General features: G+C 37.9%; 1 protein-coding gene across 3 annotated transcripts in view; it reads right to left on the reverse strand.

Moving 5' to 3' along the window:
- Nucleotides 1-17,243, reverse strand: part of POU6F2 (POU class 6 homeobox 2) — a 320,035-nt gene that overhangs the window by 52,647 nt on the left and 250,145 nt on the right. For all 3 annotated transcript variants that reach the window (XM_052796135.1, XM_052796153.1, XM_052796145.1), the window contains exon 6: nt 5,825-5,971. In XM_052796135.1, coding sequence (XP_052652095.1) covers nt 5,825-5,971 — 147 coding nt within the window. The remainder of the gene's footprint in view (nt 1-5,824; nt 5,972-17,243) is intronic.

The following is a 17,243-nucleotide window of genomic DNA, read 5'->3' on the forward strand; positions in this document are numbered from 1 at the left end:
TCCTTAATATATACCATTCTGATACCACCAACTCAGATTTCTGTCAATCTTAGCCCTGGGAAGACATTGTTAGCAGTCACTATTTAAACAACTATTGTTTAGATTTTTGTGAACACTATTAGGTATTGTGAGGGCTAAAACTTTAGTGGTTAGCATGTATTAGAGCTGCATAGCTGAAACAGATGTGGCAACACTAACAATTGCTAAGAGAAAAGGCTAATGGAGAACAGTATGAATTGCACATATTCAGAAGGACTTTGAGGAGTGTTACACATTACATGGCTTTGGGCCTCCTAGAACTTCTGGGAGAGTTAAAAAAAAGAAAAAAAACCCCAACAAACCAATGACCAACATCCTCCTTTTAAGTTCCATGAGGAGGCTCACTGCATTCCCACTGAGAGCTGCCAATTTTACTGGTTAGTGTAAAAAAAAAAAACTAGGTCACCTGCCAGTCTCTATATATCTTCTTGGAAATGACTGCTAATTTGATAATGCTAACTTTGTACTTTGACCTGTAGCTGTCAAGAGAGTCTTGCATCTGTGGTTCAAGAGAACTGAAAGTTTTACAAGCAACTTTGCGTATACATACTCATTTGCTCATCATAGCATACTCTACCAGCAAGAAAAAGGAATAACAACTGTAGAGTTGAACAAGAGCAATAGCAAAAAACCCCAATGTATTATTCCCTTTGGTTGTGTCGATACACAAAATGATACTATTGTCACTGAATATGTACTTCAGTGATTTAACAGAAACAGTGTAAATCCCTGTAAAGGTATACATTTCTGTATTAGAATATCTTATTTCTATTTAGCTGAAACCTGCTCATAGTCAGCTAAAATGAAACTGAAACAAAAAGTTTATAAATAAATAAATAATAAAATCAGGCTCTCCACTAATTTTTTTTCTCACCTGTTTAACTAAACTGCATTAAAACCTACCTTAGATTTTAAAAGTGTATTTTCTTTTGGAGGGGAGATAGCCCCAACTGAACATCATCAGAACAGAAAGAAAATGCTACAGTCACCTTTTTCCACACCATTTTGTAATTAGCTCACCCTCCAAAAGAAGGCAATGGGAACAGAGCGGTCCTAGCATTGTGGCCTATCATATATTTTCCAGATTGTGGCCTCAGCCACTTTAACTAAGACAAGACAACTGCCATGCTTAGAATTATAAACTCAGTTTGCAAGTAATTCTTACTACTTCAGAAAAAGTAGTTACAAAAAATGATGAAAATAATAGTACCTACATGTACACATGTAATATTTGGGAAGACGGAAATTTCCTTTGGAATGAAAGATACTTTAGTACTTTCCAAGCCAGTCCACAATGAGGACAACGTTATTTTTTAAAATCCTATTCCCTGTTGTTATTGCACATGACATATTACATTGTACTGTACAGTGTGTGGTGATGAGAAATTCCCTGCTTATTTAATTGTGATCCTTCAACGAATTTGAAAGGGAGTGCTTTATTTCCATTTCTTTAATTTACTAGTTCTTTAGCTGATGATTTTATTAACTCTTGTATTTGAGAACTGATGCTTAACAAAAAAAGAAGAAAAAAAGGCCCTTGGCAGTATTGTGAAGGCCTGGAACTGAATAATGCACTTTAATAATGAGGCATAGAGCTATGGCTTTTGCTGATGGCTGTGACCGGCTCTGTGACCTGATTATGTCGCAGAGTGTCAGCAGCTGAGACACTACAAAAGGGAGCGCATCCCATCAAATCTATCTCCATTGTAATCACTCGCACTGCTGAGAGGCTTGTTAGGAGCAGGGAATCCATCAGGCCTCATTAGCACCATTTACCATCAAGAAGCTCAAAGAGCAAATGTGTACCCTCTCATCAGAATAATGAGAACCAAAGTACTCCTATTATCTAATTGGATCAACAATGCCTCTCTCTCTATTTAGTTTCCTGAGCTACTTGTGGACTACAACTCTCAAAAATTAGTTATTTCTTGTTAATTGCCAGGGTGGAGCTGTGCTCAAGGTTTTTCAGATACAGAAGGTTTTCACATCTAAAGAGCAAGTCATGGGCACAATGAAGCCTGAGTTCCTCCAAGGGCATTCTTAGACTGTACTGATGCCATCCCAATTAAATTCACTGTTCAATTAAAGTATGTACTGCACAATTACACCATGCTTACTTAGGTTTTTCTATTAACCTACCAGGAAATAGGATGTATTGCCCTCTCTAACCACAAGACAGTTCATAATGCCAACTCTTATCATGCTACATTTTTACTCTTTATGGTAAAATTTTATTTTGCAATTGCTGAATTAGGATGCATTTTTCTCCTTTTAGACAACTCCCATCTTTCCAAGAAAGAAACTAAACTTAGTCAGTACCCTTAGTTGAAATGTATTTGATCCTGTTGAAGTCAAGGGACTTATACAAACGCAACTGATGACAATTAAGCACTATGTTTTCACCAAGTAGGAAGCTGGCTTGCAGGAAGTATTTATGGAAACCAAAAGCATCAACCTTGCTTCCATATTTCTGCCATTCATCTCCTCACAAAGACCAAGAAAACAGCCAAAATACACATTTCATGTACTTAATAGACATAGTAAACCCCACTCAAAATGCCTAATATTTTCTTTCATTTGCAATAACAGAGCGAAAAAGAGAAATGTCTCGTTGTTACATCTCTGAAGAATCCAAGTGCAGCAATGGCACTAGGATCCTACTGTAAGGGCAGGCTGAAGCCAAGTGGGTAGACAGCTTCTCTTTGAAATCACTGTAGCTATTGGCAGGGTGGAATCTAGCAATTCTGCTACCCTGGCCTTTAAATTTAAGATATGAAACCCCAGTCCTGCAAATGCTTCGTGGAAAGTGCTGAGGGCAAACAGAATGTAAGCAGCGTTACATGGGCCAATAGCTCTTCATAATATGCCTCTGAAAATGAAAATTTGATTTAGAGTCCTCTACCTGTACTATATCAAATTAATCAGGTGATCTGATCATATTATTCCAATGGGTTAGATCTCTTTGCTACAGTGGTCTTGGGGAGCTCTGGTATTACAGTTCATATCGCCATCGAAAGAAAAAAAAAAAAACAAACAAAAAAACCATAATTGTCAATTCAATAAATCAATAACAAATATGCTATATAAATTATAGCATATCTATTATATATTATATAATAATATATATAATTTTGTTACTGTGATTGTAAAAACTCCTAGATTATTGGGAATTAAGGCCATGCCATATGTCATTTAAAAGATCATTTCCCTAAATTTGCCATAGTATCTTGGATTTGACCTATAGCTTAATGTCTCCAGGGATTACTGATCACCATATATTTAGCTAGACAGATGGACATTTACAAGCCCATAATTTCTGTAACAGAAGCAGCGTATAATTACAAAGATTGCACATACAAACAGTCTGGTAAGTCATCCAGCCTTATATTTGCAGGAGTGAATTTTGGGTGTCACACTTGTGATTCTTTGAAAGGGACAATTTTCAAAGGGCAGATTCTTAACATATGATGGAAATCTGGCTCCTTAATGAGTCCACGCAGATCATTCAGAAATGGAGTATCCCAAATTACTCTTCACTTTTCTTGCTTAGTTGGTATAATTTTATTAATTTGCAGGGAATGTAATTTAATTTCTGGAATGTAGTTTAATTACACTGAATAGTCCTGTTTAGTAGACAGATAGCTTCAGAAGTGTGCTTTAAGCAATATGGGTTTACGCTGAATATTATAAAAATGGGTGTTATATTACACACATTATCAATATTTCTCTATATTGTGGCGAGGTCTGCAGTACTGATTATAAACCAAGGAACATTTGTAAAAACAAGTAATAAAAAGACAGCTCTTATTTAAAAGAGCTAGGCAAACAGATAGATTCTGTAATTTTATCCAACAATAGGGAAGATTCTTCCTTTCTCTTCTCTTTCTCTGCAACCTGTGGAATTATTGGACTTTACATTATGTGTGGGATAAACAAGACTCAGCCTGAGGGAATCTATAGTTTCATTCAGTGATATCTTCACAGTAGTATTTTTTTTAAACATACAATGAATGGCCACACTTCACTTATGTTTTCTGTGGAGAACACGTAAAGGGAAAACTATCGAAAAACTAGTCTGGGTTTATATCTTCGGCTCTTACAATGAACATCTTTGGTGCCAAGTGCCTCATGTGACTGGTGATTGTGAAGCATTTCTGGAGCACAGATAGAAACAAGCAGGCCTCTAGGTTAGAGCTGATCTGACTATGAGTTATAGGTATTATAACCAACTTCTTTTCCAAACCAATACCCCATCCCTCCAGAAATCTTAATAGGCTTTTGAGAGCCTCCATTTAAAGCTGGCTGCATAAAATGATCCTTTGATGAAAAGGGATTGAAACAAGGGTTAAAGTAGACATTGAAAGGTTATTGTAGAGGGCACATTGTTCATACAATCCTCCTTTAATATGTGTGGTGTGCACCTGCGATAAGATGATTCATTAGATAAGGCCTCACTTTGACAAGCTCCATCGTTCAACCCTCGGGGTAGTGATGGAACAATTCTGCACCCACCCAGTAAATATAACAAGGTCAGCATTTTTTTTTCCTGGGACTTGGATGGTGATAGTGAAGCTCAGGATGCATCTTTGTTTATGTGTTACGTTAAAAAAGGGGGGGGATGACACTCCTATAAAGGGTTGTCTTTTATTTTCTAATGGGCCAAAACAAAAAATGTCACCCCATCCCAATTAAATAACGTGGTGATAGAAAATTAACAGGAAAAAACCTGCTCTTCACAGTAAGAGTAGAAACTAAACATTAGATTCACATATCATCCAAGCTGCATCATTTCAATACATGTTTACCAGGGCCTAACATCCACATAAGCACTGTGGATATCACTGTATGTGCAATCTGTAGCATTTAGAATAAAGACATTCAAATTGCTCAGTTACCAGGTCCCGTCATAAGTTACATTGACAGATTTGTTGCAGTGACTTTATGTGAAACAAGTAGTTGTGTTAATTTTAGTCCTAGTAAATGCAATAAAGAATGACAGTGGCCACAATCTGAAAGGTACTTAAGCATGCTGCATCAATGGAATTATTTATATATATATGGGTTCAGATGCATATCTTTCTGCATCATATTAAGACTGAAACTGAAATAGTTTGCAACAAATAAACAGCTCCCAAATGCAGATAATGCACAATCTCTCTCTTAGACAAACCATAAGTTTCTGTTTGGAAAATTTTCTTTAAAGCAAAAGTTTCTCCCAAATTGCATTACAGACTGGCAGATTCATTGTAAATTACTTAACTTATTTAATCAACAAATGAGTAAGCCACCCAGTTAAATTCATCCCAGATACTTCATTACAATTTGTGTTCCTTTACTTAAAACCTTTAATACCTTTTTAGAAATGAAGTAATACAGAAATGCTACAATCTGCAAAAAAGTGTAGTCTTAATAGTACAGTAGCACTTTAATATAGTTGTCTGTTATTAGGTATATATAAGTGGAAGAAGACAGCTGGTATGTTTGTTCAGAATCACAGGGTTGCTGGACTTTTAAAATACCATATTACTGCACTATTGTGATCTTTTCAAAAGGTTGAATTAAAATAAAGCAAACCCTAAGCCCTTTCTGGCTTGAAAACACTTTCTAACAGCTCTTAACTTCCTCCCAGTTCTCAGACTTTCCATTTCTTACCTTGTCTGGCAAATCAATATTTATTTATCTTCAATATGTGCACTTTTAAATTGCTGTCATACAAGCGGAACTCATTTTTGTCCCAAGATCAGCCTGCCATTAGAATTCACTGTTTGCTCCATCTTCTACTCACCTGTCCTTGTGCATTAGTGACGAGTTGACCTGTGACCCCCTGAAGACTGGAGAGGGCATTGCCAAAGGCCTGGGAGCTTGCTATTGAGCCCATGGCTGCTGCTGCTGCAGCCGCTGCTGCTTGACTGGCTAGTGGATTATTAACCAGCTGAAAAAAGAAAGAGAAGATCATGGTAAACTCCCCGACAAACACGGAGTGCTAACTGGATAACACAAAAGTGATGGTGCTAACGTGGGTAAAAAACTGTCTACTCCAAGAGCTTGAGTAGTTTTGAGAGGTTCTTATTTCTGAGACTTTGGTGTCTTTGACAATGAATGGTTTTTAAAAAGCCAGAGCAAATTCAATGTTAATGTTGAAGAATAAAACTCTTTTTTTACCCTTTATTCTTTTTTTTTTTTTTTTGAGTTATGCTTGATGTGTTTCTTTAGGTTCAATGTGTTAATGCCGCAGGTGTAACAGCCTAATCCTGCTGCAAATAGCAATCAGTGAAAGATTAGCATTTGATTTGAATGGCAGTGGGATATTTACTTGGAGATATTCAGAACAGAGACTATTTTACTAATGACCCCAGAAATGAGAAAACCCTGCAGATCCTTTTATTGTATATCATTAAAGAACTGGTCTCAACATCTAGATAAATCACAGCAGAGGACTCAACCCTGTGATTAAGTTCAGTAGAAACTGATTAAAAATTCAAAATTAATTTGCAAAATATGATACTAAGCAACTTACTGCTTCTCAACTGCAAATGATTAATTGAAGGATTCATAAATTTTCAGGAAGTGAGTTGTACTGCCCACTTCAGTCTGTTCTACCTGCGTGCTCCACATAAAGCATAGAGCACAGTCATGGCTTTCACCTTAGGAGACTATGGGAATCCCACAAAGGAACACTCCTATTAACACTTGGGTTTATCCAACATACAAAAATGTGTGTTTCTCTGTCAGAATCAAATGTCCTCCAGGAGATGGCTTGTTCACTGGATTAATGTGAAGTTTATATTTTCTCATCCTTTTCTAAGAATGGACAAACTTTGAACCAAGCACATGGGGATGACAGTTAAAAAAAAAAAAAAATGCTGGGAACCATCATCACTGGGACAGCTGTCCTGAGAGCAATCAAAAAACTTGAGTTCAACAGGCTGAAAATGTATTTTAGAGTGGGTTTGCCCCCTAAGAATCATTGCGTTTTAGCAGAGCTTGCAAAATGCACATTACCAGGGTAAAGTAGCTAGAATTTTGAGGGAGAAAAAAGTCTGGGGACAGCAAAGACATTTTTTCTTAGGCTGAGATGAAAATGCTGAAGCTAACTCAGAAAAGCTTAATATTTGAGCTGAAATTAGTAGGAGTTCTAAGTCCTTAGATGACGAGTAAATTATCAATCCTATAGAAATGGAGAGTCACAGACACCAGTAAGGGATGTACTCCACAGACAGGCTCTGCTTCAAAATAGGTTATAAAAAATTAATCGGTGATTAGTAGATGTTTTAAGCATGTTACAGATATGAGTAGTGTGTATGTTATAGATGTTTAGAAGCCCATCAGTAGAAGATGTCAGATATGGTTATAATCTATGCTTATAAGAAACCTACTTGTCTGTTGGACGTTGCGAAATCTACAACAATTGATTGGTCATACATTAAAACATCTATTAATCATTCATTAGCCCTTCATGAAGTATTTATAAATGGAACCTTGATATAAAGTGTTGCCTAAAGGGGTGCCTTGGGCACATCCCATCCCTCTAGAAATTGGAAAGTAAATAACTAAATAAAGATCAGTAGCAATGCTGGACAGAAGAGATTACTTTTTTGGAGGAAATATTTTGATTTGGAAAAAAACTGTTATATGAATCTCCAAAACCAGTCCGTGGCATCCCACGGCAAGAAAATCAAGCAGGAATAAAACACAAAGGGGGAAACTGCAATGACTGCTTGATTAGCAGTCCTGATGAGCTGTGAAGAGAGCAGAGACGGGCACAATGACCAAAGCGAAGCTCAGTCCCTGAATGCAGAGTGCAAGCAATTCCACTGACTGCACAAGGTGTGAGCCCAAATGTAGTTCCATGCACTCCTCAGTGACTTGGGTGGTGGTGCCTGAGCATGGCAGTACAATGCCAGATAACAGTATAGATAAACTTGTCTGTTTTCTGCTCAAAACAGTGACATTTCTTTATTGTCCAGATCAGAAGCTGGTAAACCCTGCCTTCCGCCACAGCACTTCATGGGCCGCGCTGGGACTTGGAGGAATTCCCTTGTAGCTGTAAATACTTGGAGAAGAAAGGGGCAGCAGTGAAAGTGTAACACTTTCAGAAAAGGCCTTCTACAATCTTATTAGGAACCCATAAATTACTGCATCTATGATCCTACAGCATCTGACTGCAGGTATAAATGATAATCTTTGCACGGTTACCTAACATCAGCTAATAAACTACACTAGCTGCTATAGTTTATGGCTTCAGTTGCATATAGGAACAGTTACTTGGGGAGCATAAGTAAGCTTGTAAATCTGGAAACTACAAAGGGTTAAAACCTTCTAAAAATCAGACTATCACCTTCTAGAATCTCCTTTCCATTCTTCTTGCTCTACTTTTCAAAAACTGTACATTTTCAAATACAACAATAAAATTTAATTACAACAAACCCTGGAGACACTCAGGATTGCTTTTAGTTGCATCACAGAGATAAGCTACTTATTAAAAATGATGGCAGAGCCTATGATATGCATAGGTACCCTGGATAGTACCATGTTCCAGGAAAAATCACAGTGAATGGGCCAACTCACAGGTTAACAGACTTCCAAGTGCATATAAAAACATCCCTATCTATTCATAAGTCTGATTAAAAATGAGAAGATGCATTTTTCTTTGAGTACTTTGGGAAGCTGTTGACTGCAAGTTACACTCTGTTAAATTGTCCCCTTTTGTATCATGCGCAAACTGGGGATAGAGAAACACACCTCATTTCATTATGTCTAGACACCAAGGTAACTTCTAACACATTATATCTTGCTTTTATTTTAAAAATAAAATCTCTGACTTGAGAGGTTTATGCCATTTCCCACTGCAGGTTGGATCCCTGAGAACACTTATTGGAAATATTAGAAATATATTATGAAATATTTTGTTTCTGTATTTAAATAATGATTTAATTTGTGAGGCAGAGACATTTGGAGCTGTCAGTTCCAGTGCTCAAATTTCTGCTGCCACTCAAAACACCAGCCATAACAACAGGTAGTAGCAGCCAGCCCTCTCAAGGATGCCTCTGCTAATGACATGATTATATGGGGAAGCAAACTTTATGAGGAAGAATCTTGTAATAACCGAGTAGCTTCAGTACATTTTTCTGACTTCCCAAAGCAGAACTTTCAAAGGAAAAGCATATGAAAGTTGTTCTGCTCTAACTCAGTGTAAAGCAGGAGCCATTCCACTACAGCAAACAGAACTCAAATAAAACTAATGTGTAAAATGATGGGGGATGAAAGAGGCACTACTTATAAGATCCTAAAACTGTGACACGTGAAGTAAGAGTTTCTGGGCTTAAGAAATAGTCTTCAAAAAGAACAACTTCAAGAAAACTGTGGTAGAGTCAATGCTGCAAGCAGCTTTCTTGAGAGCCACAGATACTTTTATCTTCTGGAAGAATACCCTCTGTCTCTCTTTTTTTCCAAAGCTAACTTAGTATCTCAGTGAATTTGCTATGAGAAACTGATCGAGCATTCATGTATTGTTGAATACAAGATCAGATTTGATAGCCTACACAGTAATTTTACTTTTCTCTATAAAAGGCATATCCTACTGAATTTTCATTCCCCTGGTCTGGAAATCAAAGAGCCAGTTTTACTCATTACAACATCACTCATTCAAAAAAATATAAGGAAAAAACCAAACAGTTTGACTGATGAAAAGCCAAGACATTTCAGCATGCCAGAGCATCATATGAAAAAATGTGCCTGCGACCTGAAAGGTAAGGTCACTTTAGGTAGTGCCAGTATAAGAATAAAGTTATATCTTGTGTGTTTTCTAAAGGACTTGTGGGAGAGGCTAAGAGTGAAGATACACTATCTGAATGCAGCAATGGAGAATGGAGGGACATTTGTGGAGTAACAGCAGGCATAACTTCATTTTACAAAATAGTATCGGTGTTTTTCAGGAAGGCTGTTAAAAAATCACATTTCTGGATATCTCCTAGAGATTAAATTAGTGTAGAAAAGCAGCATATTTGATTAGGGACTGACAGATTGTCCTGGTTTCAGCTGGGATAGAGTTAATTGTCTTCCTAGTAGCTGGTACGGTGCTATGTTTTGAGTTCAGTATGAGAAGAATGTTGATAACACTGATGTTTTCAGTTGTTGCTAAGTAGTGTTTAGTCTAAAGTCAAGGATTTTTCAGCTTCTCATGCCCAGCCAGTGAGAAAGCTGGAGGGGCACAAGAAGTTGGGAGGGGACACAGCCAGGACAGCTGACGCAAACTGGCCAACGGAGTATTCAATACCACGTGACGCCACATCTAGTGTACAAACTGGGGGAAGTGGGGGCGGGGGATCGCCGCTTGGGGACTAGCTGGGTGTCGGTCGGTGGGTGGTGAGCAATTGCACTGCGTATCATTTGTACATTCCAATCCTTTCATTATTGCTGTTGTCATTTTATTAGTGTTATCATTATCATTATTAGTTTCTTCTTCTCTGTTCTATTAAACCGTTCTTATCTCAACCCACGAGTTTTACTTCTCTTCCTGATTTTCTCCCCCATCCCACTGGGTGGGGGGGAGTGAGTGAGCGGCTGCGTGGTGCTTAGTTGCTGGCTGGGGTTAAACCATGACACAGATCCTCAGTCTCTTATGCTCTCAGACAACCCTTTCTGTAGGGAGCATCACACTGCTAGATCAGCTACTGATCAGCTACTCCTAAACCAATGCTTTTCAAGGGAAAACAGAAAAATCTGTTTATTTAAATAACTCTAAAATTTGAGAAGAATTCAGTAATGGCTCTCAATCAGAAACACGTGACATTTTTCTATCCAGACTATATGAAAAATGATCATAGAAATGAAATTTTTATTAGCATGGCATTTGCTTTCGTGGGAATTTTTAACTGAGAATCTATATGAATTTTATCTGTGTTTAGATTATGAAAGAATTACATGTTAAAATCTAATGGGTTTTATTCCCATTTTTTCACAGTGGCTCGTGAGACATATTCTGGGTAGTAGTCACTTGGCCTTAAGGGAAACAGACTGTTTCAAACTGAGCACAGGCTTCTGAGGATATTCTGGTACCTTCCTCATTACTGTGACCAGCATGATCATCTTTACTGGGTGTAGATGGCCAGGTTTTGGTAGCAGGGGAGCTGCAGAGAAGGAGGTGAGAAAAAAAAGAGTGAACACTACAGAGGGAACACCAAGGTCAGAGAAAGCAGGAGGAGGAGGAGGTGCTCCACAGCAGAGCAGGTGTTCCCACTGTAGCTCTCAGAGGACCCCACACTGGGGCAGATGGATATTTCCTGATGAGAACTGTGATCCGTGGAGAGCCCACTCAAGAGCAGGGGAAAAGTGTGAAGAGGAAGGGGCAGCAGAGAGGAACTGTCATGGACTGACCACAGCCCCCCATACCCCTGCACCAGTGGGGGTGGGTGGAGGAGTCAGGAGTGAAGGACTGAAGTTAAATCTGGGAGAGGGGAGAGGAAAGTTGTTTTAATATTTGTCTTTTTGTTTCTCATGACCTGAATCTATTTTAATTGGCAATAAATTTAAGTTAGTTATCCCCAAGTTGAGTCTGTTTTGCCTGTGACAGGGATTGGTAAGCAGTCTTTCTATCTTGACCAGTGAGCTTTCTCATCCTATTTTCTCCCCCATCCCACTGAGGCAGTGAGCGAGCGGCTGGTGGGGGGGTGGCTGTTAGCCAAAGCTAACCCACCACACCATCCCATTACATTAACTGTAGACTATATCTAACAAAAACAATATGCAAGTGTCTTCAATACTTTGAAGACACAGAAGCAGAGCATTCCAACCTAGATACCCATATGCTTGGTTTCTAAACACGAATGAATTGCTGCAGAAGTACAGTTTCCCTGGAAGTCCCTAGTAGATCTTCTGGCAAATTCTTTACATAGTATTAATGTGTATATTCCCAATTGTCTTCAATATGCATATATACCTTGTACCAGTTGATAGCTCCCTGGACCTGCATTGAATCTCAAAATCCCTGAAGGGATTTTAAAAAAGACACTGGAAAGACTGCTTCAACTTAATCCTGGGAAAGCACGTAGATACCACAGTGATGAGTGCCAAATAAACGTTTGTAATAATCAACAATAAGAAGACCACTTAGCATTTTTATAGAATTTTGCAGCCAAATTTTTCAGCTGTGGGTGCCTGAGCTCTGCTGGTTTAATTTATTTTTAGGGTCTTGGGCAAAAATAAGTCAAATTTTCACGAAACCTGTGAACATGCAGATCCCAAGAAAGCCAAGAGAGAATACATAGGTAACATAAAACAAAAGAAGTTAATTTTATCCGAAAAGATACTATGATCAAACATTTTGGAAACGCTATGTGTTTTAGATATCAGTTAGAGACTTTTTTTTTATTGTGACCCTCCCCTCCCTTGTTTTTAGTTTATGTTTTTTAGTTTATGTAATAGGATAATTACAACATTTAACATTTATACATGAACAACAGGGTAATATGTCTAATAAAATGGCTGTCATAGTGCCTAACCATGCATAACTCCTTGAAAACATGCCCCAGCAGGCAAATGTTTGAAGCAAATCCCAAATTATGAAAAAAATAAATCTGTCAACATTTGGTTTTTGTACAGTGGTGGGATATGATCAACCTATAAACTACAATGTAGTTACGATATCCAGACCCATCCAATAATGTCTGGTTAATTCAAAACTGCAGAGGTCTGTATTTGCAAATGGCTGTAGATGGTAAGGGTTCCAAATAGGCTGCTTAGACAGACATTTTAGTATATGCACATATATCAGAAATTTATGTGCAGAATACAATGTAGAGACAAGGATATTGGAATATCTGAAAGCACCAACTTGCCAGGGACACTTAAAATATCTGGTTCTCACAGATACTTAATCTGCTCATTATATACATTTATTGTGGCTGAGCTATTTGCTGTCTAAATCTATGCTGAATTTTCTATCAGGAATAAGTACTGATAGTGGTATCACTGATGCAACATGACTTGATTCGATGCAAAGCGACACGACCTGAGGTGATGGGAAGCACGCAATGCTCATGTACGCCTTGATATGGCATGGATAGAGGAGGACGCATAAAATTTCTCACAATATCTTTGTAAACAAGGTGCTGCTGGTCAAATTTGAACCAGTCTAAAAAACTACGATAATAACTTACAAAATAAAAAAAAGGCATATTTTTAATAGAGCCATGGCAAAGCAAATAAAGAGAAGACATCGTTCCCAGATGTCTAGGACCAAACTGCTGGAGACATGAATAATGAAGAATACATTAAGGCATGGGCAAGGACTGAGTAGAAACCACCCTAGCCATTTTCATTTCTGCTCTATTAGTGACAGATAGAAAAGCGAGGAAAGGAAACTAGAGGAAAGGGATCCTGTTTGTGTCTAATCCTACAAGAGAAACTAAATCGAAGGTGTCAGCATGTCTGAGGCTGGGTCTTATATGTTTACCAAAAAGAAGAGCGAATATATTTAAATATATTTAATAAATATAAATAACTACAAAGAGTAGCTGACTGACTCCTTTAGCAGCAGGTCAGTACTTATACATTACCCACAGATTCTAGTCTTGTGGGTTCCTGCCTGTCCACATTTATAACTTAGAAGTATGAAATGTTCCAGAGATGTATAAGCTGGCACACACTGTTCCAGATTTTAATTAAACAGAGCCATCTTGGTTTAGTCTGGTTAGTTACCTTTATGTTTATGCAGTCTTTAATATAACTACAACTGTCTATTTTATGCATGATGTAAACATACTGTAAACAAACTACCTCATCTGACTTGATGAAATTTTGCATTGCTACTAATCATAAATTGTATTGGTGCTCATAAAAGAGGAAAGAGTACTGAAAAAATTATCTGAATTCTCTAATTTTCTGAAGTAGTTCCCATGTGTGGCAAGAATGAAAGCAAAGAGCATTTCCTAAACTTTCTGAAAGGGGCTGCAACTCAGCTCATTTCAGGTTGATTAGTTCCTTGGTTCCTGTGTTTGTCTATTTTAAAATGATTTATCTGGCTTCTGAAAGATCCTTTCCCCACAAGAAAAATGGTTACTTCAGGGCTCCCTTGCTGCTAAAAAAATGAACTCTTATCAAAAGGAAATTGCCATCTGTCTTCCTGGATAAGAGCCCAGCACTTGGGTCTCAGTGATCTAGCCTCTGTAGAAAGCGTGTCAACCGTAAGACACACCAAATTAATCTCCTTAATCTAAAACATTTATTTGCCTTTAATTTGAATGTGTGAACGGCACGTGCACATGTAAATATGACCATTTGCATATATAAATGTTAAAAATGCAATGTGAGGTCAGACCATGATAATATGACGCTTTATGTTGGGTATTTGAGAAAATATTTCCGAACAATCTTGTTTTACAGTGCAATATGCAATCTTAGTATACATGCCTGGAACTGTTTATTCAAATATTCATATTAAAAATCAGACTTTTAGGTACAGACCTTCTCTTTTGCCCTTTGAAGAATAAATCCTACTTAATACTTAGGGACACATTGCTGACTGAGAACATATATAAGGCTTCTTTAAAAATTCTAAGCCAGCTACTCTACAAAGATCCTCATTTTTGAAGCTGGAAATACATCTGGATACTTTCATTTATTTCTAATGTAATAGTGTCACCAAATAGGTCTACTTCCATGTAAGCTAACTGCTTACATTGAAGTCTCATTGACTTGCACGTGAACAAGATCAGATCTAAACCTGACCTATATGGAATATTTTTCTTTTCACTGCTTTCAGCTCCAGACTTGACCTTACTAGATGCACCGCCCTGACACAAAGTTGAATGATACAGATGATTCCTGAATGCAGTGGAAAGATTGCTGGCAAAGATACAGGTCAGTCCAAAATCCAAATCTGGTTCTGAATCCAGATATCTAGAAAGCTGGAAGGACTGAATCTTCTGCGGTTAGGTCAGTTTGCCCCAAAGTCAAAATGACATAAACACCATAATTGATACCATGTGTTTGAAAAGTTCTGTATTTTCCAGGTTTCATGGAGAATATATAAGATACCAAATCAGTTGAGACACTGATTTTTCATTAGACATTTGAGTTTTGCTGAAATCTCAGTATACAAAGTGAGATTTGAGAAGTGTGACCAAAGTTGAAGGAAGCATTTAGTTTGAAAACCTTAAAGTCAAAACCATATTTCTAATAAAGTAACAGGTGAGTGATAGCCACTAAAACAAGAAACCTGAGTAAAAGTCTGTGTGAGGGGAGAAGGCATGCAAACAAGGATGCTGTTCAACTGTTTGCTGTCTGTGTGTCAATGGGGAGATTACTGCTGCTAATCCTTTTCTAAAGATAGAGCAATGAACACTTATGAGCCTGTGCTCCCCCTCCTTGCACCAGCACTATGTGAGCATATTGCATCTCAGGTGGTAGCAGGCTCCTGCCACATTCACGTTTGGAAGGCTTAATTTGACTATAAACATGTAAGAAGTCACAAGCTCACACAGGACTGACTACAGCACTTTAAAGCCACTGTTTATACATACATACACCCACTGTTCTCTTTTTCACTAGCAGTCCTGCTCTGTACATAAAGCTACGTATAAACTGGTAACAATTGTGTGTTTAACATGCCAAAAATTGTGCTCTCAATGCAGCTCCTACAGAAGAGGACAGGCAGAAGGGTTGATAGTTTACTGCAGTCACATATGTAACATTTCCACAGAGCACCCTCCCTCCTTTCAGGCACTTCCATCTCATTTGGTGTCAGCAAGAAACCTGCTCCCCAAAATGAGCTGCAAGTCCTGCCCCAGAAGCAGCACTGCCAGAGCATGCTTATGCATGCTGCACGGGACTGCGCTCAGCATTAACTACGTGATTCCAGGTTTAATTTTGTTAGTGTTCTTCTGAGAGGTGTACAGAACATTTACCAGTTATTTTAAACTTACTGATTGCCTCGAAAGCTTTTTTTTTTTCCTTTTCTTTTCTTTTCCATAATCCAGTCATGTCACACCTTTCCTGTGACTCCTCTCTGGGTTTTTCTGGGGGGTGGGTATAATTTTTTTTGCCATGATATACTCTCCTTACGCTTTTACCTATTTGATTCCTTTTCTCTGATCTCTTATCTCCAGTCTCAGCCACTTTGCTCATGTCACTCTGGATCTGGTCACAATAGGTTTTCCGTATGGGAGTTCACACAGAGCTGCAAAAGCAGCAGTAAATCTACTGTGTCTGTAATGCTGCCATATTAATTCCTAATCAATTTCAAAGCTGTATTTGAAACTCATATATTTCACTTCAGCAAAATCAAAATACCGTCAAGTTGCCAACAGCAAACGAAACTTGGAAATATAATTAAAAACACATAGGCTAGGAATGTATTGTTTCTGAGGTCTTTGCAATTGCCACTGTGCTAGGCACTATAAATTGATGGCAAGAGGGTATATGAAACTGAGATCCTCTTATAAGAAAAGCATAGCTCCATATTGCTTGAGGTAACAGAAGAACTGCTGTTAGCTGAATGTGAGTGATGACTGCAAGTATAAACTGAAGAATTTTTTTTGCTGCAAGGATCAATTCCAAACTGGTTAAAATCTGAGGCTGAGATCCTGCAAAGACTGCTTAAAGTTAGCCTGCATGCAAGTCCTAATGCAGTCCTGGGTAAACTCGAGAGAGTTTGTGTTAGTGTGTTCTTGTGACTGTGATTTTTCCAGTTCACAGATAAAGATGTGGTGTGACTTATACTCCACATTATACATGTCACTACATAAAATCACATGAAAATATTAATTTACCCCTATGCTGGTATTACGGTATTTTAAACAAAAGTCATGGCAAGGTTTAGCTCCTATTGTCCTCTTTGTTTTGTGTGGAGGTAGAATGTCAGAAATAATGCCTACGTTATTATTCAGTATCTGCTACTGGCTGAATGCATAGCCTGGGGAAAGTCTAATTATCATTTACAATAAATAATTTCCTCCATATTTATTATCAATGGAAATCTACTCATAGACATTCAGCCAAGGAATTCTGCTATATGGGCAAAAATATGTACTATCTTTTTCAACAGCAGCTCAGCTTACAACCTGAATGTCTGTAGCTTTTTCATTAAATTCATTATTGCCTTATTGTACCTAGAGTCTTGTTCTTCCATAAGGCACTGTCAATAGACAGACAGATGAATTTCTTCATGTTCTAAGTATTTTCTACTTTTATCTGTTGACCAGATT

This window comes from Harpia harpyja, chromosome 1, assembly GCF_026419915.1.
Source record: "Harpia harpyja isolate bHarHar1 chromosome 1, bHarHar1 primary haplotype, whole genome shotgun sequence".
NCBI lineage: Eukaryota > Metazoa > Chordata > Aves > Accipitriformes > Accipitridae > Harpia > Harpia harpyja.